This window comes from Myotis myotis, unplaced genomic scaffold, assembly GCF_014108235.1.
Source record: "Myotis myotis isolate mMyoMyo1 unplaced genomic scaffold, mMyoMyo1.p scaffold_m19_p_12, whole genome shotgun sequence".
Taxonomy (NCBI): Eukaryota; Metazoa; Chordata; class Mammalia; order Chiroptera; family Vespertilionidae; genus Myotis; species Myotis myotis.
In genome coordinates this window covers 14,663,629-14,688,647 of record NW_023416316.1, presented here as the reverse complement: position 1 = coordinate 14,688,647, position 25,019 = coordinate 14,663,629, and the positions used below count along the sequence as shown (strand labels likewise).

The window sequence follows — 25,019 nt, the reverse complement described above, 5'->3', positions numbered from 1 at the left end:
CGTGAACCGGAAGCCAACTCTATAAATAAACCACATTGCTGAAATGCTTAAGGCGTAGGTTTTAATTGCACAGAAGTCAGGAAATTTCAAAGTGGAAGTTCAATAAAGGCAGTCCCTTGGACCCTTTACCTTAAGGATATGCATATTAACACTCAGTTCAGCACAGATGAAGTCAAGAAAAGCAACTATTATGGGAGCCCAAGTATTATCCAACAAAATTAACCTATACTCAGAAAAACTGTGGCAGGAAGCACGCTGTCTTGAACTAGAATCTCAGCCCCCCCAACACCACTTACTAGCTGTATGACCTTGGGTAGACCATTTATCCTTTTTGAGCTACAGTCTATGGTACACCGCATCTTTATCGTGGTGGTATTAATGAGCCTTTATAAAGATAATTGTTAACACTAATAATGAAACAATAGCTACTACTTATATAGTGATAACTGTGTGCCAGAAACAGTTCTAAGTGCTCTACTGCATACATTAACTCATGTGAGCCTTTCTATAGAACCTACTTTAACGATATCAGTTAATATTTGTGTCTTTATTTGATCACTGTCTAATTCCTTCCATGCTCCTATAAGCACTATAAGGACTGGCCTATGGCTGTCTCGATCACCGCTGTATCCCCAGTGTCTAGCACAGTTCCCGGACACAGAAGACACTGAATAAATGAGATGGATACATGAATGCAAGTCTAGAAAAATTAAGTCCTTGCCCAAGGTAACAATGCTGGCACCAGAATGAGAATCTAAACCTCAGACAGTAGCTCCTGAGCTCTACTTCCCAGCACTGCTTCAATTACCTTCTCGTTTGCCAGATTTTCACCTTAGATAGCAAGGCATGTTTTCCTCTAAATTCGGGGCCATGTGAAGTTATGTATAGTACCTCACTAAATACAGAAGCAAGCCCCTGGCACAGCCACAGGAGGGATAAGACACTTCCATAGGTGGAGGAGGAGCTTTTGCCTAAGAGGTAGGAAGTCTGGATTACAATATTCCTCTCTCAGCATTCTCTGCCAACCGTCCTCTTTAGATTCATAAAGCACTTGTGGAGGCTCCACGACTGACTTGTGGCTTGTAGCAGGTCACTTCTTCTACCTAGGTTTTGTTTTCCTCAACTACCTTTCCAAGGATAAGACTCTCCCAGATTCTGAGAAATGCAATAGGATGTGGCGAAAGGAAAAAGGCACCAAACTTAGAGAAGACCCGGAAGCGAGTCTTGGTTCCAGCACTTACTAAGATGTGACCTTAGATAGGTCAGACCCTCGGGACCTTCGTCTCATCTGTACCGTGTAGGTGATAATACCATTCGTGGAGCAAATGAGATAAGGGCTGCAGACGCACTTTGTAAACAAAGGAGGGCTGCTGAGATGACAACCGTCTTGCCACGGGACGGGACGGCACAGGGTAAGGGTTGAAAGTTGAGGCTTTGGGATTTAAGCTCCATTAATTACTAGCCACGTGACACGGGTCAAGTTTTTCTTTTTTTCCTCTGCGCTTCCGTTTCTTCATCATGGGAATAATGATATCTATACCCGTGGTATTGTTCTGGAAACTAGTATTCCTGCTAGGTGATGGGCTAGTAAATAGCGGCTACAATTTGGTAAGCGCCCCCCCCCCCCCCCCAACACACACACACACACATCAAACGCTCGAAGTTCCTAGCTGATGACACGTGTTCCGCCCCCAGCCCGTGACACCGGCTCTGATGCTACAGGTCCCGCCCCCAGCCGTAAGGTCAAGCCGGACCGGATGGGACTTGTCGGGGTACCACGATCAGGCCCCCTACGGTCCCTAAGAAGTCCTGGGGTAGAGATCTCTGGCACCGGGAGCCCGCGCGCGCCTCCAGGCCGCGCCGAGACCACTCACCAGCTATCACCCAGGCTATTAGGAAAAGACGCCGGCGACCTCGGCGACGGCGGCGGCGCTGGCGTCGTGACGTCACGGGGCGGGGCGGGGCGGCGGCGCAGGCGTAGTGCGTCACCCGCGGCCTGGCGGCTGGTAACGTCGAGACGGAGGCGTCTGGAGCGCGGTGGGCCGCGGGGTGGGGACCTGCTCTAGGGGCATGAGCCGAGGGGAAGACGCCGAGGCCAGGAGGTGAGTCCGGGCCCCTGCACCACAGCCCCGGCCCCGGCGGGCCTCCCTGGGGAGGCGGCCGGAGAAGACGCTTCTCAGGCCCCGCCCCGGATTGTCCCGCCGCTGGCCCGGAAATAACAACCCGAGTGGTGACCCGCCGCCTCTGGGAATTCGAGGCCTGGGTCGGGAAGCCGGGGTTCCACGTGGGACTCCGCCGTTAACAGCCCTTAGGAACGAGTGCCTCTGCTTCTCTGCACTTCATTTCCCCCAAGTGACTATTCCTGGCTTCCAGCGCTGTTGCAGCTCCGCTGGGAGGAGAGGTGAAAAAGCGTGCTTGTCAGCCCTGTTAACAATCTAAGTGTTGTCGCTGTTGCAAAGTCAAAGGGTTTTGAAAGCCTCGGGCCATCTTGATTTCTCGTTACACTTCATCATTTCTCAAAAAGCGCTGTGCTGAGCTGTCACCGACACTGTCTTGTTTTAGCCTCCTAACGACCCAGAGAGAGGGATAATGGTGCCCATTCTAGGAAGAAGGGAGGAACTGAGGCTGCGTGTGGAAAAGTGGCCTGCTTCGTTCATTCATGCAGTAAATATTGAGCCCTGGCCTCGAGCCGCTGGGGATGGAACCATGATCAAAATAGGCAAAGCCCTGCCCTCTAGTAGCTTCCATTCTAGTGAGGGAAACGGGCGGTAAAACAGTAAATCACAGAAAATGAATCAGTATTGTGTGGAAAGGAAAAGGTGGCTGTGATAGAGACCAACAGGGAGCTCCCTCCATTAGAAAGAGCTTTTCTGAGGCGAGGACACGTAAGGGGGAGAAGGGATCATGACTCACTAAAGTCATACAGTCATGGGGTGCAAAAAAACAGGAGTTGAATGCAGATTTTGGGGGGCCCATTTCCTGTGCTCTTCCTGCTAAAGATGGTACCCTCCTGTGATACTAAGAAGCTATTGGTACCATTTCTGTTTTTAGACATGAGACAATCAGAAGGTCCTGTTATTCAAGTTCCATCTCAAATATCTCCTTTAGAGGCCTTTTCGATAGTTCCAAAGAAGTCCAACCTCAGTATTCTTTCCAGTCACCTTGCTTCGTTGTGTTTGCAGCACTTATCACGAATTACATCTTATTTATTTTGCTTTTTTTGTGTCCTGCCCCTCTTCCAAATATTAGTACCCTGGGGGTACTTACTTATTCACTGCCCTGTCCCCAGGACCTAAACCAGTGATGGCGAACCTTTTGAGCTCGGTGTGTCAGCATTTTGAAAAACCCTAACTTAACTCTGGTGCTGTGTCACATATAGAAATTTTTTGATACTTGCAACCATAGTAAAACAAAGACTTATATTTTTGATATTAATTTTATATATTCAAATGCCATTTAACAAAGAAAAATCAACCAAAAAAATGAGTTCGCATGTCACCTCTGACACACGTGTCATAGGTTCGCCATCACTGATCTAAACAATACCTGGAAAATAGAACCTCAGTAAATTTTCTTTGAATGAATGATCTTTAAGAAAGTAGGAGGAAAGGAAGGAAAGTAGGGAGAAGACAAAATGTTTCTCTTCCTATTTTTACTCCTGGGATTCTGTTTATGTCTGTCTCACCTTCCTCACAGGAGGTAAGAGCAAGAGCTATGGGTTATTCATGTCTTTATTTTCTGCACATATCCCGGGGTTAGCAGTTAGTGGTTGCTTGTCGCACATTGCCAAACAGATTGAACATGTGAGTGGGAAAAGCAGAAGGATACCCTTTTGTGGGAATAGATAAACACAGCCAACAAACAATTATCTAGGGCAGTGATGGCAAACCTATGACACGCGTGTCAGAGGTGACATGCGAACTCATTTTTTTTGGTTGATTTTTCTTTGTTAAATGGCATTTAAATATATAAAATAAATATCAAAAATATAAATCTTGCCCTAACCAGTTTGGCTCAGTGGATAGAGCGTCGGCCTGCAGACTGAAGGGTCCCAGGTTCGATTCCGGTCAAGGGCATGTACCTTGGTTGCAGGCACATCCCCAGTAGGAGGTGTACAGGAGGCAGCTGATCGATGTTTCTCTCCCATCGATGGTTCTAACTTTCTATCCCTCTCTCTCTCTGTAAAAAAAAAATCAATAAAATATATTTTAAAAAAATAAATCTTTGTTTTACTATGGTTGCAAATATCAAAAAATTTCTATATGTGACACGGCACCAGAGTTAAGTTAGGGTTTTTCAAAATGCTGACACGCCGAGCTCAAAAGGTTCACCATCACTGATCTAGGGGCTACTGTGTGCTAGACTTTATAGGCTGTACTGAGATGGTAAGAGGTAATGGCAATGTTGTTATTAAACAGTTCCTGCCGCACCAACCTCTTGAGGCCCTTCTGGTTATATAGGACACGTTTCTGTAGCAGGGAGTTCTGAAGTCTGGCACAGCCTGCCAACTTCCCAGCCCTTTTATCTCTTCGCTGCATTATATTTTCATGAATGCTGTATTTTATATCTGGCATCTCATCTTTGTCCTCACAACAACCTTAAGGTATAAGCAGGGCAAGGTTTATTATGTAGAAATGAGGAAACTGAAACTTAGGGAGAAGTGACTTCCAGTCGAAATGCCAAAATTTGAAACCTAGTCTCCTGACACCGGGTTTTTGCTCTATATACTACTGTAGCCATCATAATCCTCACTTTCCTTTTTTGTCTATGAGATGAGACATTTCAGGAACTAAGACTAGTAATAATTTAAGCTAACATTAATTGAAAGCTTGTTAGGTGCTTTAAGAGTATTAACTCAGTAAGTCTTCACAACTCTTATGGGGTATTCCCATTTTACAGATGGGGAAACTGAGGCACAGGGTGGTTAAATAATTTGCCCAACGTTACAAAACTAGTAAATAGTAGAAATGGACTAACTAAGGAGGAAGTTCATCTCATCTTCCCAGCCTCTCAAAATATTAAACATGATAATAGCTAATATTTATTGATTATTTACTGTTGTCAGATGTAGCATTTAATGATTTTTTTCATGCACTGCCTTTAATCTTCCCAATGGCTCTGTAAGATAAGAACTGTTCTTTCCATTTATATAAATGAGGAAAAGGAGGCCTATAATGTTTAGGTAATTTATCAAGTCACATAACCTGCTTGCAAACTCAGTTCTAACTCCAAAATCTGTGGCCTTTAATTTCCTGTATTGCCTCTTTCACGAGGAAGAGGTATACTGTTGCTCCGCCTTACCCATCTTCTTCAGTGTCATTAACTTTCTTTCTGGTGGTTTCCAAGGCTTACTTTGGGTGATAATTGTTAAACTGGAGTATCGTGTAGTAAGAGAGACTTTGGCCTCCTGCCCAGTCAGCCTCTGGCTTCAGAAGAGGAAAACTTGAGTTTCTACACACAGAACCACACCCCTTTCACCTTAAATGGGAGCTTTTACTTTCTGGCTGCCAGAGGAGCTGTCCCAAGGGAACTGGTGCTGGGGCCCTGGTTGTGGAAGAACTGAGGCCTTTGAAGGATTGCCCAGGGCATTCCCTCCTTGAATAAATGTTTGTTGAACTGAATTTGAAGTCTCATGTTCACACAGTGTTGCTCTTCTGCTGTCTGAATGTTCGCATTTCCTTTAGTATTTAATAGAGATTGATGGAAGCAGAAACCAAAACTCTTCCCCTGGAGAACGCATCCATCCTGTCAGAGGGTTCCCTACAGGAAGGGCATCGGTTATGGATTGGCAACCTGGACCCCAAAATCACAGAGTAAGTCAAAGTCATCTTGATTCATTGCCTAGAAACGGGGATGTCTGCAGTGGTATTCAGAAGAATTTTTTAGGATGTAGGATATATTTTGGCCCTTTTACTTACGTTTCAGTTGTCTTTAAAGGAGATGTGATGTTATTATTAGCCTGTTATTTTGGTATTTTTCTTACATTTGGACTCTTCTACTGCAAAGACATAGACTTGGATAGCCTTTAAACTATATTCTTTTTTCTACTTGCCAGAGATCAACTATTTGAATCCTTGTACCCATGATCAGGAAATTATTTTCTAGAATCAGCTTTGGGCATGATTTCCTCAAAATGAAGGAACAAGCAGAAGTCTCAGTATATTCATAGGCAGGTAGAGGGGCAGCATTTGACTTTAATTCATGTTAAACAGCCATGGGAGGTCAGAGCTGGAAGGGATCTTAGAGATCACCTCAGTCCCTTTGGTTTTCATTCATTAAATGATTTGAGTGCCTACTGTGTGCCAAGTGCCCTATGCTAAGCCATTTTCCAACTCTTAAAATCTGAGGAACCTTGTCTTAAAGTAATGAGAACATATATATAAAGTAAAAGCTCAGAGCTGCTCTGATTAAAGGAGGGGAAGAGGCGCACTCACAGCCTTTGGTAACTCCCACCCTGTCTTTAGCAATCACTTATTGGACTCCATGAGGACCATTTGAAAATCTCTGATATGTCCAGTTCTCTTAACCCACAGTAGAGGCCCCAAGAGATGGAAGTGCCTTGCCCACCACAGTCAGAAAAGTAATTGAATTGTCCTGACTCCCCACTCTTCCCGCTGTGGACATTATAGTGGAAAGGAATTTCTGAGCAAAGAGAATGGAGATGTTTTTCCTTCTCCCAGTTGTTCAGGGTGGTGGTTGGTAGCGGGTGAGTGGATTGAGCCAGATGGGGTCAGTGCTTAAAGTAAACGTGGAAGATTTCATCAGTCCTAGTAGTTACTCCCTTTGTAATAATGTTAAAAGGAAGGGGAGAAGAGACAGCGGAACCTTCAGAGTCTGGAAAGAGAGGAGGTACATTTAAGGGTTGAGATTAAGAGACAGGAAAAGGGATGTAAACTAACATATCATGACAGAAAATTTAGTTCCTTAAACCTGCTCAAGCTCAAATCAGCTAAATGTAGATACTGTTCGGTCCCTCTGGAAATTATGATGGTATTTAAGGTTGTGTTGCCCCATATTATGTGACCATGGTCATGGGGGCCCTGAAATATAGACTGTGCTTTGATTTTGGTTCTCTTTATGGCTCATGGCTTTGAGGATGAATGTGTGAATCTGCCCAGCCTCTCAGTTAATGTGTGTTGATCAGAAAAACTTTCCCTCATCTAAAACCCAAGCTTGTGAGGGGACACTCCCAAGAATGGTTTCCATTCCTACCCCTGCTTGTCTGAGTGGAAATCTGGAGTGTGGAAACTGTTCATTGTTTTGGCTGCAATTCCCTGTAATGAGACCCTTGTTCTAAGTGTGTCCTGCTGCTTGTCAGGAAGGTTCAAGTGGGCACCTGCCACCTCGGTTTATGTCGTAAGTTGGAGTCTATGAATGTTTTCTTCAGTTACAGCGTTAACAACACTGAATCAAAACTTTCCCTCTGGTGCCTCTGCTCTTTTACGTCAGGCCAGAAGTGGGGGGCAAGTCCTAACCTGCAGGTCGGGCCTTCTACCTGTGGCTTCCCGCTTCTGTATCACCAGAGATCATTTTCACTCTTCTTCCTCTATGGACTCCTCATTTTAAAGCATTTTCTCTGTTAAGCCAATTGATTAAATAGTAATCAATTTTTTTAAAGACATAGCTACCAATCATAGCCTATGATTAGCTTGAAATACTTAATATTACCTATTTAATTAAATTAATTATAACAAAGAAAACTAACATTTTAGTATGATAGGTCTAATCTTGTAGGAATATGTGATTTCCTTCCAAGTGTTTGAAGCAGAGAAACTTCTGGATCCTGTTCCTCTCAATGTAGGTAATAGCCTAGACTAGTTATTAAAATACAGTCATTCCCAAACATTGGAAGGATTACATGATAAAACTTATGTGACCTGTGGTGCCTGGCTTATACTTCAATCTCAGAGGGTATTGTTTGAATCCAAATCTCTAAACTTCTAATGACTTGCCAGAAGTTTGCAGAGCACCTCCGGTTTTCGTAATGAAATTGACACCCACCAACAGATTGGTACTAGTTCTTGCCTGTTTTCCATTCAACAAAACCATTCTTATCTCTCTTGATTCTGTATATTCATACTCTTTACCATCCCTCCTCCTGATCTCTTCTATAAACTATCTGAATACCCCTCCTATAGAAATGCTTTTTACCTCTTATTAGGAGACAAATTATAGTATTTGCTGTCATGAATAGTTACAGAAATATGTAAATCAGCAACAGTTAAAAACTTTACCGCACAATTATTAGTAGTAATTGTATGTGCATGTGCTTGTTAGTTATTAATCGGAGTCAGGCTCTCCTCTCAACAGTATATGCATTCCTAATGAACTGTCCAGCACTCTAATATTCTGCTGCTCGTTATTTGTGTTCACTTTGTGGTTGCAAAACTGCCCATTTTAGGGCCATGCTAGAGGCCAGGAATATCCAAATGACTAAACAGATCTTAGGGATTTGGATTTAGAGGAATGATGACATACTCTTATTTATGGAGGTAGCAGATTCCAAACTCATGTTCTTTCTACTATATTCTGATTCCTTTCAATTACATTATACTTAAAATTTCTTACCTATAAAGAGAATATTCAACTAAATGATCTGAACATTTTTCTAGCTCTAATATTGCATTAGTTCATCTTATTTAAGAGTGTGACAACCTTGTGAAGCCAGTGGAACAGATATTTTCCCTCTTTTATAGGAAGAGTTAAGTGAGTTGACTCAGTTTCCCACAGCCTGATTTAGTGCTCTTTGCACAAATAGGTAATAGTTCACATAATTGAATAGTTATAACCTAAAGTATCCTAGTCTAAATTTTAAAATGTAAGGACTTCTTTTAAATTATGGGACTCAAATCTAACTATAAAACAACACCTCTAAATATCATTAAGGGGGTGAGGGGGAGGAAGGACATATGTAATACTTTCAACAACAAAGATTTTAAAAATAAATAAATACTAGATGTGTGTGTGTGCGTGTGTGTGTGTGTGTGTGTGTATTACTAGTATCTTCAACAGAAAAACTGAAAAGTTCATGTCTTTAGATATTGTCTATTTTCCACACTGTGGTTTCCTCTGAAGGGTTAATACTGCTTTCTTTTTCAAATATTAAATGTGCTGTGTAGAAGGCCAAATTAATAGCCACAGCATTGTGCATAAGAAGTATGAACAGGAATAAAGCCAGGAGAAATTCTCTAAGAAGGAGCATTCTAAATGAATAATGAATCATAAATAAAGGCAGGAATAAGATTGTTGTGTGAGCAGAATATCCGGAAGACCTTTTTTTATTTAAACAAAAAAATGTTCTTATTGATTTCAGAGAGAGGAAAGGAGAGGGAGAGATGGAAATATAAATGATGAGAGAGAATCAGTTGGCTTCCTCCTGCATGCCCCCTACTGGGGATGGAGCCAGCAACCCAGGCATCAAATGGAACCTCCTGGTTCGTAGGTCGATGCGCAACCACTGAGCCATACTGGCTGGGCTCATGAAGACCTTTTTACTAAAGGAGAGGTTGAATACTAAATGATAGTGAAAATATTTGTCTTTAAAAGTTAATTCACACCCGATTGAATTTCATGTAGAAGAGACGCATTGTGGGTGTTTAGCAAGAGACTGATATCATGAAAATGATCTATAATAATAAAAGCATAATATGCTAATTAGACCAGACGTCCTTCCATCCTTCCGGATGAAGCCAGGGCTGCGAGGGAAGCCTGAGTCCCAGGTGCCAGAGGGAAGCCGGTGCCAGCAGCCGGGGAAGGAAGGCCTACTCTTGCACGAATATCGTGCATCGGGCCTCTAGTGTTTTAATAGGAAAATTAGTATGAAGGATGAATTGGAGGGGCAAGGCTAATGATGAAGTTTAGCTACAGGTCTGCCATTAATATCCCCTAGATAGAGACAGTGAACTTGGAGGCCAGTGGTGAATCAGATGAAGAAAAAGTGATTGAAGAGGAGTGGAGAGTTGAAGATGATCCTAATGTTTCTTGCCTGAGAAATGTAAAAGAATCTTGTCCACACTGACCCCTGGGATAGCTGGGAAGAGGCAAAAGTTTGTGGAGGGGAAGAGGTCAGTTTGGGGTAGAGTAAGTAAACTTGAAAGCAGTGGAGAGTCATCCAGGTGGAAATGTCGTTCTGATACAGACTTTCACAGATAAACTAGAATGCAAGGAAAAATAAATGCATTATGAAGCAGTCTTTACTGTTTGCTTACTTAAATTTGGAACACAGTAAGACCAGTCTATTACATACAAAGCATAGAACATGAAGACCTGCCACATAACAGTTTCTATAAGTTTAGAAAGAAATTTTCCTTTGAAACAAATTGTGCACTAAATATCATCTTAAATGTCATTTTGTTGCTTCCCATTGCCTTCAGCATCAAATTAAAATTCCCTCACTAAGCACACAACATGTTTCATGACCTGTTCCTTCCTGCCTTGCAGCCTCATCTCTTAGTGCCTCCCCAACTCTCTTTCAATCGATCAGACATTTTGTCACCTATCTATCTGTGTACTTAGCATTCACTGACCACTACTTTCCCTGCACAATGGTCCTCTTCATCTTTATGCTTACCTGTATGTGCAAGCATGACACTGTAATTGATTACATATCTCCCTCTTCTAACCAGAATGTGAAGTCCTTGCAGGCAAGGACCTAGTTGTACTCATCGGGATAGTCCAAGAGCCCAATACAGTTTTTGACACATAGTAGTTGTTTGCTTTAACATTTGTATAGATTAATTACTTATTTGCCATTAGGCAGGAATGCCATTTAAAGACCCATTACAAAAAACAACAACACACTGATTTAAGTTGCTGGTGTAGTAATTCTCTAGCTCCAGAAGCCTGCAGGGCCCACATTTCCTGCAGCGGGGAAGCAAGGCTCTGGTGAGTAGTGAGATCTCCCATTCTTTAGCAGCAGATGAAAGTGCTTGCAGATGTGAAAGCAAGAGTCTTCAGGCTTTTTTCACTATCAGAGCTTGCAGTCCCCATCTCCAGGAAGCAAAATAGTAAACATTTCATTCCTTTTGTTTCGGTGTTCCGATAATTTCAAGAAATTATCAAACAAGAAAAGAAATCCTGGAGAAGTTGAAAGACACAGACCTAAGCAGATGTTCCTGGAATCTTAAGGTCGGGCTTCTCGGGCAAAACGTATTTGTTAGCTTTTCAAAGAATAATCTGCCGGCTTTTTTTTTTTTCCTGAGTAAATTAAAATTCATTTCCTAGGAAATGCCGATCGTCTTACCTTCCGGCTATTAAGCAGAATAGAGCTAATGAAAAGATGACCAGCCCACAGAGTCCTTTAGATTGTTTAAAAAAAACAAAACAGGTTTGACCCGCCATTCATAGCAACTGGTGCAGTGTTATGGTTTGAATGGATATACTAAGTGGGAAATGCAGCTGTGAATTAGAGAGAGACGTTGAGGGAGACTCTTGTAGCCTATCTGTCTGCTCAGAGGGTCACTCTTGCTGTTACAAAAATCAAGTAAACCAGACATGTGTGCTGAGGTGTCTCCCTTTCCCCTGATGAATCACCTCCTAAATTCTCACTCACAGTTGAGGTCTCCTGATGGGAGTTGAGAGTTTAGAAACGAGAAGGTTGTTTTTTCTTTCAAAATAGGTCTAAAGACCAGATGAATATCCACAGGATACCTTGGGATCCTTGCATCCTGCCCCAGTAAAAGACCTGTATTGTGTCTTCCTTTCTCTACTTTGTCAGGCACCTGATCCAGGATAATGGGCTTGCTTGTCAATGTGTGTTAGTGTCAAATTCAGTAGAGCTTATGATCCAGTTCCTATCTTTCTGCCTCCCAAAGGAGATTCTTAGTCAAGAATAAAATCTTGATGAGTTTCTCCTAGAAAACAATGTGAATATAAATGTGGCTGTAAGGACAGCTTTACTGACTCCCTGTGGGGTCGAATTCCCAGTAATAACAGATTTAGCATGTGGGCTGATACCTTTTTAGTATCACAGGGACAGCATTGTTTAGAGAAAGCCTTGACTCCATTTGAATAGTGTGGAGGATGCCAGGAGGAAGGCCAAAGGAAAAGGAAACGGGAGAGCTGTTGGTTTGTCTCACCCTTGCATCAGATGACAGGAAGTCGGAATTGAGATTGGCCACAGCAACCTGTTAAGGCCACATCTGTTTGAATAACTTAAAAGCTCTATAGAAACCAAATAAGTTTTAGAGAAAGGAATCCAAGAAGAGGGTGAAGGGCAGAGTGGCAAGCAAAAGCTTGGAATAAATTTCTTCCCTGGCCAGCTATATGTTTTATTCAACCATGCTCCAGAGTCTAAACTGTGTTAAGAAACAGGCTTGTTAGTTACCCACAGCTGGATGGAACTGGCCAGGTTCCCTGTCCTGTGTGAGACCAGCTTCAGTCACATTGTGGTTCCACATTGTCCTGGCGTTCAGTCACATCAGAGATTGAAACTCAAGCACTTAATAATGGAAGTGCCACTAGCTGTGGCTTGGTTTGGGGCAGTTTCTCACAAGCGCAGTGTGGGGTTAATGCTACAATCTAATAGGGAAGTCTTTCTGGATTACTTATTTGTGTGATTGTGTATGTGTTACTTTATTTTTGACTTTTGGAGTGTGTGTGTGTGTTTTGGAGTGTGTGTGTTTCTGATGGAGTTGTGGTTATTCACAAATATTATTTCATTGCCAAGAAGTTAAAAATAAATAAATTGACACTATTTTTGAGCTTTTCTCCAAAAGAAAAACAAATGGTGCTTGTGGGCCAGACAGCTGTTTGTTAGGTGTGGTTTTTTGTTTGGTAGTTTTGTGCTGGGCAGATGCATAGCCATGACAATTCTCGTTCCCATTCCAAATAGAGGCAAACAACTCTGTTTGCCAAATAGACTAACAGAGCAGTTTGGAGGAAGGCAGGGGGCGGGGGCGTGAGATGTTATCCCTGGAGTAAATTATCTCTTGCTTTTATCTCATACTCAGGCTCATTGGCCAACAGATTTCCCTGAGAGTACTCATGGACTGTGCTTTCCCCACAGATACCACCTCCTGAAGCTCCTCCAGAAGTTTGGCACGGTAAAGCAGTTCGACTTCCTTTTCCACAAGTCAGGTGCTTTGGAGGGACAGCCCAGAGGGTACTGTTTCGTTAACTTTGAAACCAAGCAGGTAATTGGACTGCTTCCCCTTTCACGGTACTTAGACTCTCCCATAAGTATTTGTGCATGTCTTTTAACTGCTAGAATAGCAGTTCCTTGCGGGCAGGAGCCAAGTCTGATTAATGCCTGTGTGCCTTGCTCTGAGTCTTAAAGGAGGTCCTTGGTAAACGAAAGAATTAGTGAATAGCTTCCAAAATTTACCCTCCCTAGGCTTTCGGACAAAGGTGGCTGGCTGACCTACTTTTCTGACCAAATGCTTTGGGATGCCCACATGAAGCAAATGGACATCCTCTTCCCTCGTCTGCTTTGTTTTTGCCTTTAGTGGCTGACCAACAAAGCCGCCTCCTCTTTCAGTAGTTTTGTCCTGTGGTACAAAAGCCCTCCCTGTCTGTGGTGAGCCACCCACAAATGCTTTTTTCTTTCAATTTCTTAAAAATTTACCCTTCTTCTGAATGTCTCCAAATAAATGCATACAAATTTGAATATATATCTAAAGGAAGAAAACATCCAGCCTCAATCATGATATATACATGTATCTTGTATTAAAATTTTGTCCTTGGGATGGATACGCATTGATAAAGAACTTGAATTTGAATGTTATTAAATATAGAGACACTGCTCAGTACTCTCTGTAACTTTATTAGTTTTATGTGAGAACATTGTCTAGTTATTGTTTTATTAATAATTGTATTTGGATGTTTTTCTTATTATAAAAGTAAAGCATGCTTATTATAGATGAAAATATACCCAGTAGGTACGTGGCTTAATTTATCAGCCAGATATCCAGAAATAATCAGTTAATTTTTAGTTGTGTGTCTCTTAGTTTCTTCTTCTTTCTTCACATTCCCACAAACAAAACAACAACCCTGGAAGACTTTATACATACACGCATATATGGCTTATAATACATGAATAGGATCATATGATCCTCTTTGGCACTCAAAGTATACTAAATTTTTTTTCTGTCACCTAATACACAGCAAGAAAACATTCTGTATCATAATGTGGTTTCACTGGTATAGATTTAAATATGTAAAAATTCATTGATCTGTATCTTTAATATTTATACATTTTATTACATGTAGCAGACCTCAGTTTAAAAGCTAATCAACAGGATGTTTGATGACTGCATAATATTTCATTATATGAACATATGGTATTTGACTAACTGTTAGCTATTTAGGTTCTCCCTAGTTATTCACAAGTGTAAACAGTGCAGTAGTGAATACGTTTGCAACTCTAACCATGCATATCTACTGCACTCAGGAAAATGGAGTGGCCTCAACAAAGGCCATGCATATTTTTCATAATACAACTGCCAGATTGTTGTCAAGAAACGATGTGTCAGTATGTGTTGAGATGTCATTGTCCTGCCCCGTACTGGGGATTTTTTTTTTTTTTGCAGCTCTGATAGGCAATAAGTGATACATTGCTGCTCTAATTGTTCAAGTTTTGGGGAAACTGAAAGAATGCCTGATATGGTTAGCATTTGTAAATACTTTATTTTTCCCCAATGATAGAGCGTGATGACAATTCTTAACAGACAACTAAAATCTGTGGTCTTGCTGGACTAGAAGTCACAAAGCCTATCTTCTATTCTGGCTCTTTTATTTATTAACTTTGGACAAGTCTCTTAACCTCTTTGGCCTCAGTTTTCATCTAAAAATGGGGATTAAAAACCTACACCCTTCTTACCTTATAGGAAGTTGAGAGACTAGATGAAGGTGCATAGGAAAACATAGTTGACATTTAACAGTAATGTTGACTGCAAGAACTTTGAAACAAGGTATAGAGATAGGAAATTATTTCTTGAAGCATTTGTCACTGCTGGCATCTTATTAGTGTTGATGCTACAGAATTAATAGAGAGTGCCATGTAAATTCTAATTGACTAAATGAAACTTAAAAGGAGAATAAAATGTCCCTCTTATTCATCCCTTTAACTTTACGTGCTGTAGTGAGGCAAGGAAGCCAGTGACTATTTAATATCTGACACATAGTGAGTACTCAATAAGTATTTGTTGAAGGTCATACTGGTAAGCTCCAGAGGAATAAAGCAACCACCAGTAAAACCAGACTGGAATGCCTGAGGTCACAAATAGATTGTCCCTGTTTCTTTTCTTTGTTCCTTAAGGGCTTCTTCACCCTCAGTGAACATGGTTCCTCTTGGCCGAATGCCTTGTGGATACACACAGAGCAGAGAAGGCTCAGCAGGATGGAAAAGTACAGCCAGGCTTCCTGGGAATGTCCTAGAGTGCCTGTTATCCAGCTTCAGGAATTCCTTTCAGCCTGGTTGCTCCTGTGTCTGATAGGGAAAAGGTCAAGGGACTTCTGGTTTGGAAAGCCAGGTGCATAGATTGGCTCACAGATACCTTGCTCACAGTCTCTTTGACTTACTCTTGCTTTTTCCGGCTTAGTTTTCTTCACTCCCATATCCTTTGAGGCCATTACTGTTTCTCACTTAGGATCCAGGGAGTATGAGCCCTAGTCCAGGATACAGTTCCAGGGTTCCTGGGGGGAATACTAGTTCTTGACACAGTAAGTGCTACCCTGACTAACAGAAGTAGGTAGGAAGGTATCACCTAATAACAATACTGTCAGCTAATGTTGGTTGAGTGCTTCCCACATGCTCCATGCTTTCCATGTACTCTTTTACTCCTCACAAACCATCGAGGAGTATGTATCCTCCATATTTTACAGGTGAAAAAGCTAATATTCAGAGAGATGATTTATAAGTGACCTGCCAAACACTAAACTGCCAGTAAGTGACAGAGCCACTTAAATTTTTGTTTGACTAAAAAGCTCATACCCTTTTTATTATTTTGCTTTTTTTCTTTGTAAACTTTTTGCCAATTGTTTACCAAAAGTGGTGTGGTTAGAAATTCAGCCATCAAAGCTAACGAGGCCCTTGTGAATACATGTAGCTTGTCGGCCATTTGACTTGTTGACTAACTGTAGGCCCTTTCCTGGACAGGAAGCAGAACAAGCCATCCAGTGTCTCAATGGCAAGCTGGCTCTGTCTAAGAAGCTGGTGGTGCGATGGGCCCATGCTCAAGTCAAGGTAAGTGTGAGACGCTGGAAAGGCAGCTTCAGCTCATCCTAATGAGTCTTCCGAAAGACAATTGTCCACTTACCCATTTGCGTCCCAGTCTCTTCACATCTGGAACAGCCATACTCTGATCTCCTACTTGTATTTACCATGTGTGTTGCCAGATTTTTCTTTTGAGAAGCATCTCAAGAGGGATTAAGTTCCTTCATTGTTTCTCTCCACATACCCACAGATTCTGTTTTTGATTGATTTTTCCATGTGGCTGATGTGTATACTCAGACCTCTATCATTTTTTTTGGTGGGGTGGTTCTTTGGAAGAAAAAAAATGTATTTATTTTTAAAATTAGTTGCTTTAGGCATTATTAGACTCTCCCCAGCCTCTCAAGTCTGTGAAGAGTTTGAATATGTTTATTCTAAATGCTTGAGAAGTGGGTAGTTTGCATGAGTGCTTAAAACACTGGCATCTCATTACACCAGATATTTTGAGAGTTATTTTTGGTACTTTGCAGGGTCTGTATTGTCTTCAAGGCCTGAGAAGTGGCACACTGCCTTATTCGTCTTGTAGGAGGTCTCTTGGGAGAGCGCACTGGAAAAGCTATGACCATTTTTAAAAATGAATGGCTTTCTGTCCTGGCTGGGGAAACTGAAAGAGGTGGTGAAGTACAGGGACTGGAGTAACCCCAGGAGTTGATTCCCTTCCTTCTGCAGTGAGATTGGGAGACCTACAAAAAGATTTGTGGCCGTTAAAACTGAAGCTTCAGTCTTTAGCTATATGAGCATGGGTTTTTGATCAGAGACTCCACCCAACAGGCTTCCTGGAAGAGTCAGAAATTAAACATTTGAGCTCAGTGTCCAAGCTGGAAAACAGAGCTCAGACACTTTGGATCCTGTGTTTCAGGTGGTCAGCCACAGAGTCTTCTCAGCTTCCAGGGCTCACTACCTGGAAAATAGAAATGAGGAAAATTACCAAAGACTTTTTTACTCAAAAGAAAATCCAGTCTCATTTGCCAGACTGGCTGTCATTTTCTCATTCTGCATCTCACTGAAAAGGCACGCAAGAGAAACCATTCTTCATTCCTTCTTTCATTTGAGACTCTCTGTGCCTCGTACTTCCCTTCTCCTACAGGTCTTTTGACCAGAGGATCCTGATTGCTCTGTCATATTATTTTTACTTTTTACAAGAAGTATATAATTTCTCACATCAAATTAAACTGTTCTTTTCCTGGAGAATCTGGAGAATGTTTTCTGTATCAGTGGCTGAAAGCTATTACTATTTTTCTTCTCCACTCAGGCCTGTTAAGAGTTGAATGTTATGCTTGGTACTTGGCAAAAATCTAGCAAAATTTTTAAGTGTTTTGGATGAAGTAAAATAAATATGGTAAAAGGTGATATGTGACCATTAAAATAAGAATGTAAGGGCAATCCTGCCGTGTACCTGTGCCACCCGTGAATTTGAAACTAGAAATTCTTTCCCTACCAGATAAGGAGAACTAATGGTTGGTGGGAGGCTTCTTCTAAACTTCTTTTTTCTAAATGTATAGCTTTAAGCCAAAATTGTGTGGAGTTTTGCATTAATTCTAAATGTAAAGCTGTCCTAAAATTGTCTAGAAATGTGCTGATGAAATCCTGGTAGGGTTGAAGTATATAGACCCATGCTCTGCAGTTAAAGGGCTGGTTTTTGCACAGGAAGTAATTTCTGTTTTTCTTACTTCTAGAGGTATGATCATAACAAGAATGATAAGATCCTTCCAATCAGCCTTGAGCCATCCTCTAGCACTGAGCCCACTCAATCTAACCTAAGGTAAGATGGTGTACTATAGAAAAACACAGTTACTCAAGAGCTTGAGCCATTTCTTCATTCCAAACCTTTATCCATGCTCTAGTAACTCTTCAGACTTTAAATCTAGAATAGAATCTACTAATGTTTGACATGTTCAGAGAATGTGTTCAGTTAAACTCCAGAATGTATACATTTCCTCTCTTCCATCCCCCTATAAATAGAATTCATTCACAAAAAGCTGGGTATACCTACCACATACCAGCCATTGTGCTTGGCACTGGGAATACAGAGATAAATCAGACACAGTTTTTACCTTAAAAATAAGCATTTTAATAAGGCCTGTGTCTCTTTGGCCTTTGTCATTACACACTAATTCCTCCCTAACTGTGAGTTCGTTATACAATATTTTACTTTGCAGCACTTTAATTCTGTATACCATCTCAGCCACTATAACAGTTTTGGTACTAGTATGTATAAATTGTCAGTTACATCTTTGGATTTAATTCAGAACAAAAGGAACTAAGGGCTGGGTTGAGAAAGGGGAAGTTAAATGGATAGCTGAGCAGAAGTAGAGTTTTGGGGGTATGTTTGGTTTTTTGCATTGTAGCCTAGGGCCGTGGTCAGCAAACTGCAGCTCGTGAGCCACATGCGGCTCTTTGGCCCCTTGAGTGTGGCTCTTCCTAAGCCTTCCGAGTACCCTAATTAAGTTAATAACAATGTACCTACCTATATAGTTTAAGTTTAAAAAATTTGGCTCTCAAAATAAATTTCAATCGTCGTACTGTTGATATTTGGCTCTGTTGACTAATGAGTTTGCCAACCACTGGCCTAGGGAGATATATTAACAATAGCAATAGCCAAGATTTATTGAGCTTACTATGAAGCAGGTGCTATGCTAAACACTTTACATGCCATATGTCATGTAATTATAAAATTCTGGTAAAAGTACTCTTATGCACATTTTACGTAAGAGGAAAGTGAAGCTTAAAAAGGTAAAATATCTTGGCCAAGATCAGCCGGTAGCAAATAGCAGGGTCACATTTAATGCCAGTTTTACTGGACTTCAAAATTCAGTATTTTAGTTACTTCAGAGAAACTCCAGCTGTAACTGCAGGAATACAGTTCTCAAGCCTGTTCCAGGGGAAGAGAAGAAGATATGTGAAGAAGTGTCAGCATTTTACAAGGATTAGAAACCAGTATTCAGTCATAAAGTCAGGAGAGCAATGCCTATTTGGATAGAGAGCCAAAGAGAAAACAGACACAAAAAGCCTGTCTTTTGTGTCATCTACACCAAACAAAGCAGATTTGCAAGCATCTCATTAAAGTGAAGGTGATCCTGAAATGTTTTCAGGAGGAATAAAATTGGTAAATTAACTTTTTGTGTTACTAATACAAGTTTAATATTATTGGTATTTCTTAATTTTGTGCTGCTTTATTGTTTTGTACTTTCAGAAATTTAAAAAAGTATAATGAAATCAATAGGTTCACTAGGAACTTATATCCACTATGCTATATTCCCACTAAGATTGAGCCTCTTTAATTACAGATCGGTGTCTGTGGAGGTTTTCATAAATCTAACCCTGTAGGAAAAGGATTTCTCCTTTTTTGCTGGGTGATCTTCATATTACAGTGAACATGTCTTTAGTTTCTTTTTTTCAGTGTTTTCACTTTTTAATAGATAACCTAGTGTTTTCCATTCATTTTTTTAACCCAGAGAACCTCAGCTTACATCTTTCTGTTAACAAAGTGATTCTCAACCTTCTGGCCCTTTAAATACAGTTCCTCATGTTGTGACCCAACCATAAAATTATTTTCGTTGCTACTTCATAACTGTAATGTTGCTACTGTTATGAATCATAATGTAAATATCTGATATGCAGGATGGTCTTAGGCGACCCCTGTGAAAGGGTCATTGGACTGCCAAAGGGGTCGCGGCCCACAGGTTGAGAACCACTGTATTAACATCTTTACCTAATCAGAGAAGGTTGTTTCCGTGTGACTCATACAACATCAATGTCCCACTGTCCCACTCATGACAGCGGAGGCAGAATGCATCTTGGTAATATAACATTTTCATTCACATTGCTCATGTGAGGTGTGAGCGTGTGCAGCAGTGCACACCTTTGAGGACATCTAAAAGGCCATGTGTACATTTCCTTCTACGCTTCTCTCCCTGACTGTTACCATGAACAGCAGCAAGAATGGAAAATAAAGGGAGCCAGAGCTAAAACACATCCACTGCCTGAGTGCATTCTGATCCAAGGATTGCCATGACCTTGATCAGAATGGACTTCCTTACAACTTCCACAATGTCCCCTCACCTCTTCTCTCTAATATGGGGCTGCTCAGCTCCCAGCCTGATGCAGGGGAAAAGCAAGGACTTTGATAAACAAATTGGGCTTGAATCTCAACTCTGTAATTTGTTAGCTGTGTGAACCTGGGCAAATCACTACCTTTCTGCACTTGATTCTTTATCTATAAAATGTGGGCACAATGCCTGGCTCATTATAAGCACTCTGTAAATGATAGCCTTTATAAACAAACATTTGTCATTAAAAAGAAACTTCATAGAATTTCCAGGATTTTTTTTTTTTTTTTTGCCATTATTATTCAGTGATTCAAAAGGTGATTCAAAAGGTGATACAATGTAATAGTTACTAGAATGGACTTTGAAGTCAAATCTCAACCAATACCACTTACTGGCTATGTCTAACATTGAGTAAGTTAACCTTTCTGTACAAAAATAAGGCTGTAACCTACCTTACAATGTTGCTTTCAATTATACATGAATTATTTTTTTCAAATTTTAAGTGTACAGTTTAGTAGTGTTTAAATACATTTATATTACTGTGCAACCATCACTACCATCCACCTCCATAATTCTTTTCATCTTGTAAAATTGAAACTCTATACAACAACCCCTGGCAACCACCATTCTACTTTCTGTCTCTAAATGTATTAAAGTATCTCATATTAACTAGAATCATACAGCATTTATCTTGTTGTGTCTGGCTTATTTCATTTAGCATAAGTCCTCAAGATTCATCCATGTTTTAGCATATGTCAGAATTTCCTTTTTAAGGCTGAACAATATTTTAAAATGTATTATGAATCATATTTTGCTTATCCGTTCATCCATCAATGGATGGATACTTGGGTTACTTTTGTATCCTAACTATTTTGAATAATGCTGTTATAAACATGGGTACTCAAGTATCTCTTCCAGACCCTGCTTTCAATTCCAATATGAATTATTTCTGAGTGCCTAGTAGCTGCCAAGACACAGTGTTTGTACCTTTGGACTAAATGTGACAATATGCAAAGTACTCCTAACAGTGTCTGGGTTTAAAGTAAAAACTTAACAGGTGGTTCAGATCTCGTCCCTGAAATGAGAGCATTGGTTATTCTTTGTGTGTTTGAATGTTCCTATTTGAGTATTGTTGCTTCTAAAACATGAATGAGAAGTACAAGGAAGAAGAAATACACAGTATTTTCTGAATGTACCCAAGTCCATTCTGATCCTCTGCTGTCCTTTTTCCAGCGTCACTGCAAAGATAAAAGCCATTGAAGCAAAGCTGAAAATGATGGCAGAAAATCCCGATGCCGAGTACCCAGCAGCGCCTGTTTATTCCTACTTTAAGCCACCAGATAAAAAAAGGACTACTCCTTATTCTAGAACAGCATGGAAATCTCGAAGATGATGGTTATGAATCACTGTAGCAGCAAAAGCAAATTGGTCTCCACACCTGAAACCCTCTGCCTTTGTACTTTGTAGATGTGACTGGTACTCCCCAGCAGAGCATAATCCCATGTTAGAGTTTGGTAAAATAACATTTTTGGCTGTTCCTATGGATGTTTCTACCCTGAAGTATGTGTGGAATTGAGCATCATCCAGAATAAATAGGATTCTTTCCAAAATTGTGATTTGAACACTGGGATGCTCTAGTTGGCTGGTTTGTTTGGATTTGTAACTCCAGAAACACTATATAGTGTGCCAGAGAGAAAGGCAAACAAAAAATGTTATTATTTAAATCAGGAAACTAAATTTATTATCGTCTGTCTTAAAAAAAAAATAGGGCATTTTTCTGGGCTCAAGTGTCTTTACAACATAAAAGAGACAGGGAGGAAAGTGGGAGATTTTGAATCATGTTGAGAATTGTTGTTCTAGAATTTACTATGGAAATCCCTCCAAGTGGACTAAAAAGGAAAAGTTCTTGGCAAAAGGGAGCTGGTTCTTTGAGCAAATGTTGTGGTAATCTGCTTAACAATTATGCTTTTTGTTTCAAAATCCCAATTAGCAAAATATGCCGTATATCTTAAAATTGTTTGCATCAACAAAACTATAGAATCAAATTTAGCATATTGTACCACAACAGAAGTTCTCTTTGAAAATCCAGCTTTTATTCTATAGTGATCATCGATCGTTTTTTTAATCTAAATAATCCTGCCTTCTATAATACAAATCTGGTTATTAACATGGGGCTTTTAAAATGCACTTATTGCATGAGATTGTTTTTATGGCATGAGAATGTTCTATTTGGAATTGTATCATGATCAATCTAAATAGAAAACAAAATTTATTTGAAAACCTGAATGTTTCTATATTGATCTCTATCAAACATTATTTATTAATAATTGCCTAGGGGTCTAGTAGAAGAAATTGGATTGCCTGTGTGGGGTGAGGTGGGGACAAGCAGTGGACACAGTGGAGCAGGCACTACTCTGGCACCAAGATGGTAATGACCTCATGTTTTATGTGGTTTTTAAAGGCTTGAAAGACTGCATGACTTATAACAATAGGGAGAGAAAAATAAATCGTGTTTATTTGGTAGTGTGGTTAGGTAGTGTGTTTTTCTCAGTGATATGGTCATCCTGGTGCCAGGTGGACAGACTGTGTCATTGGGCAGCACCGTTGTCTCTTCACCAGATAAATCATTATTTCACCTTAGGGTGCCATTCTTAGTGATTACAGACTTTTTACCATTGTCATTCATAGCGAGAGGAAACTTTCACTATAGGAACTTAAGTCTTCCTATGAGCATAAGTGAATTTAAGACACTTAAACCAAAACGTCAGCATAGTGGGGTTTCAGAATTCACAGAGCTGGTTCAGGGAAGTTGTTACCACCTTTCCCAAGGTAAATCTTTCTAGATATCTTTAGGTATTAAATACTTTCTGCATTCATTAGCTCTGTCTATGATGCACGTAACTCTCCTTCCATTTGGGGGATAGTTTACAGAGGTGGGAGAATCATCTCCCAGTTTTCTGGTGACTTCTTAGAGTATAGAATTCACTATTTTATCCTTAAGTCCTCAAAGGGTTGTGGTGATGTAGAACTCACTTAATGCAAAATAGTCTTCTATTTTTAATAGGAACTTAGAAAATACTTAACTTTGAATTATCTAGAGCTGTTTCCTTTAGAAACCAGAATTATTTATTTGTATTTAAAGCAATGTTTATTATTTGTACCAATTCTTACTCCTCTGAATAAATGGAAGACAGTGTCTGTGCAGTTGTGTCATCTCTCATCTGTTTTCTGGAATAAAGACTGCACCTCTCTGGTAGGCTTGTTTTGCCTCAGAACTTGGGCCAATGTGTCAGGGAGAGGTAGGGGTTGGGTGGGGGTTGCTGTATCTAAGAGCCTTCTCTGCAGAAGGCTGGCTAGCGGCGACCTCAGAGACAGTTCTCTCCACCTTTACACCTGCCTAATTCTGTTGTTAGACATGAGAAAAAAGACTAGCTGTTCTCACTGCAAATGTATTTAAAAAGAAATCGTTATTGGAAGTCCCTGAAAGCATCATACTGTGGCTAATCCCTTTTTCAAAGTAGAAGTTTCAAAAGAAGAAATGTGTGTGTCATAAATGTGCTGGAAGCAGTTTAGTGAAAGGTTTGTAAAATACAAGTGCTATCTGTACTTCAAAATTATTTGTTGGCTTACTGTTTTGCTAAAATCGCATCACTTATAATTTTGATTTATATAAGAGTGAATAATTGAGGGAAATATTCAGACGAAATGTGAACTATCTTAATCTCGGCTCCTATTTTATCAAATGTAAAATGTAACCCTAACCAGTTGATTTTCTGTAATTGGCATGTCCATTTTGGGGCAGAGGACCACATAATGAAAGATTTTTCAAATCATGTAAAAAATCAACAGCTAAAGTTTTTTAAAACCAAATATCTTAAGAGCCCTGTTGTTTACTATTAAGGTAGGTACAGTCAATTTTTGAGTCAGCAAATATATCTCGTATGTAATATTGCTATGTAAAAGAACAGGATCAGTTCTTGCTCATAAATTAACTGTCAACTACTGGTATGTAATCATGTTCCTAAAATAGGACTTCTCCCATCATTTTTATTCTTGATTTTTCTTTTTCTCTCCTGCTTCTATCTAGTCCTGTAAACTCTACCTTCAAAATATGTCTTGAATCCAACCACTTCTCCCCATCTCCAACGCTACCATTCTCCATCAAGCCATTGTCATCTCTCATCTGGATCATTGCAGTACCATCCTATTATCCTGCCTCCACCAGTGCCACCTCTGAGTCAGTTTTCTACACATTAGCCAAAGCAATCCTTGAAAATCTGAGCATGTCATTCCCTTCTCAATGGCTTTCCATCACACCTGGAATAAACGCCAAAGACCTACAAGGCCTAAATGGCCTGTCTGACCATGGAGCCCTCTGCTATTCCCCTTGTGCACTGTGCTCCAGTCCCATTGGCCTTGTTGGAATTCCTATCACAAGGCCTTCACATTAGCTGTTCCTCAGAGCCCACTGCTCATTTGTTAATGTGTCTGTGCAAATATCAATGATGAAGAGGCCACCTGACCTCCCTTTCTTAACTCTCAGTCCTGTTACTCCCCAATCCTTTTTCCCTTCTTTATTTTCTGAATAATACTTATCATTACCCAATTTTTTTAATTGCAGTTGACATTTAATATTATTTTTATTAATTTCAGGTATATAGCATAGTAGACATTTATATAATTTAAGAAGTGATCCCCCTAAAGTAAGTACCCACATGGCACCATACGTAGTCATTACAGTATTACTGACTATATTTCCT

The 25,019-nt window shown here is 40.3% G+C and overlaps 2 protein-coding genes across 13 annotated transcripts in view; one reads left to right on the top strand and one right to left on the bottom strand.

Annotated features, from left to right (window-relative positions):
• Window positions 1-2,010, bottom strand: part of MRRF (mitochondrial ribosome recycling factor) — a 44,562-nt gene extending 42,552 nt beyond the window's left edge. For 9 of the 10 annotated variants that reach the window (XR_004971168.1, XR_004971169.1, XR_004971170.1 and 6 more), the window contains exon 1: window positions 1,875-2,010. The gene's annotated coding sequence lies outside the window, so the exon portion shown is untranslated. The remainder of the gene's footprint in view (window positions 1-1,874) is intronic. The other variant, XM_036329918.1, reaches the window with a different exon arrangement.
• RBM18 (RNA binding motif protein 18) lies at window positions 1,970-23,463 on the top strand. Of its 3 annotated transcripts, none has more exons than XM_036329921.1 (6): window positions 1,970-2,102; window positions 5,685-5,813; window positions 13,007-13,133; window positions 16,097-16,183; window positions 17,887-17,972; window positions 21,493-23,463. In XM_036329921.1, exons 2-6 carry the CDS (start codon window positions 5,701-5,703, stop codon window positions 21,650-21,652), a joined length of 573 nt encoding a protein of 190 aa, XP_036185814.1. In that variant the 5' UTR covers window positions 1,970-2,102; window positions 5,685-5,700; the 3' UTR covers window positions 21,653-23,463. The 3 variants fall into 3 exon arrangements, with proteins under 3 accessions (XP_036185814.1, XP_036185816.1, XP_036185815.1); XM_036329922.1 differs by lacking the exon at window positions 1,970-2,102 and adding an exon at window positions 2,266-2,401; XM_036329923.1 differs by lacking the exon at window positions 16,097-16,183.
• Window positions 23,464-25,019: the final 1,556 nt, after the last annotated feature.

Coding starts and splice junctions, on each gene's coding strand:
- RBM18 (XM_036329921.1), top strand. CDS start 5,701: ATGGAAGCAGAAACCAAAACTCTTCCCCTGGAGAACGCATCCATCCTG. Junction 5,814..13,006: donor CTGGACCCCAAAATCACAGA/GTAAGTCAAAGT, acceptor CTTTCCCCACAG/ATACCACCTCCTGAAGCTCC. Junction 13,134..16,096: donor TTAACTTTGAAACCAAGCAG/GTAATTGGACTG, acceptor TTTCCTGGACAG/GAAGCAGAACAAGCCATCCA.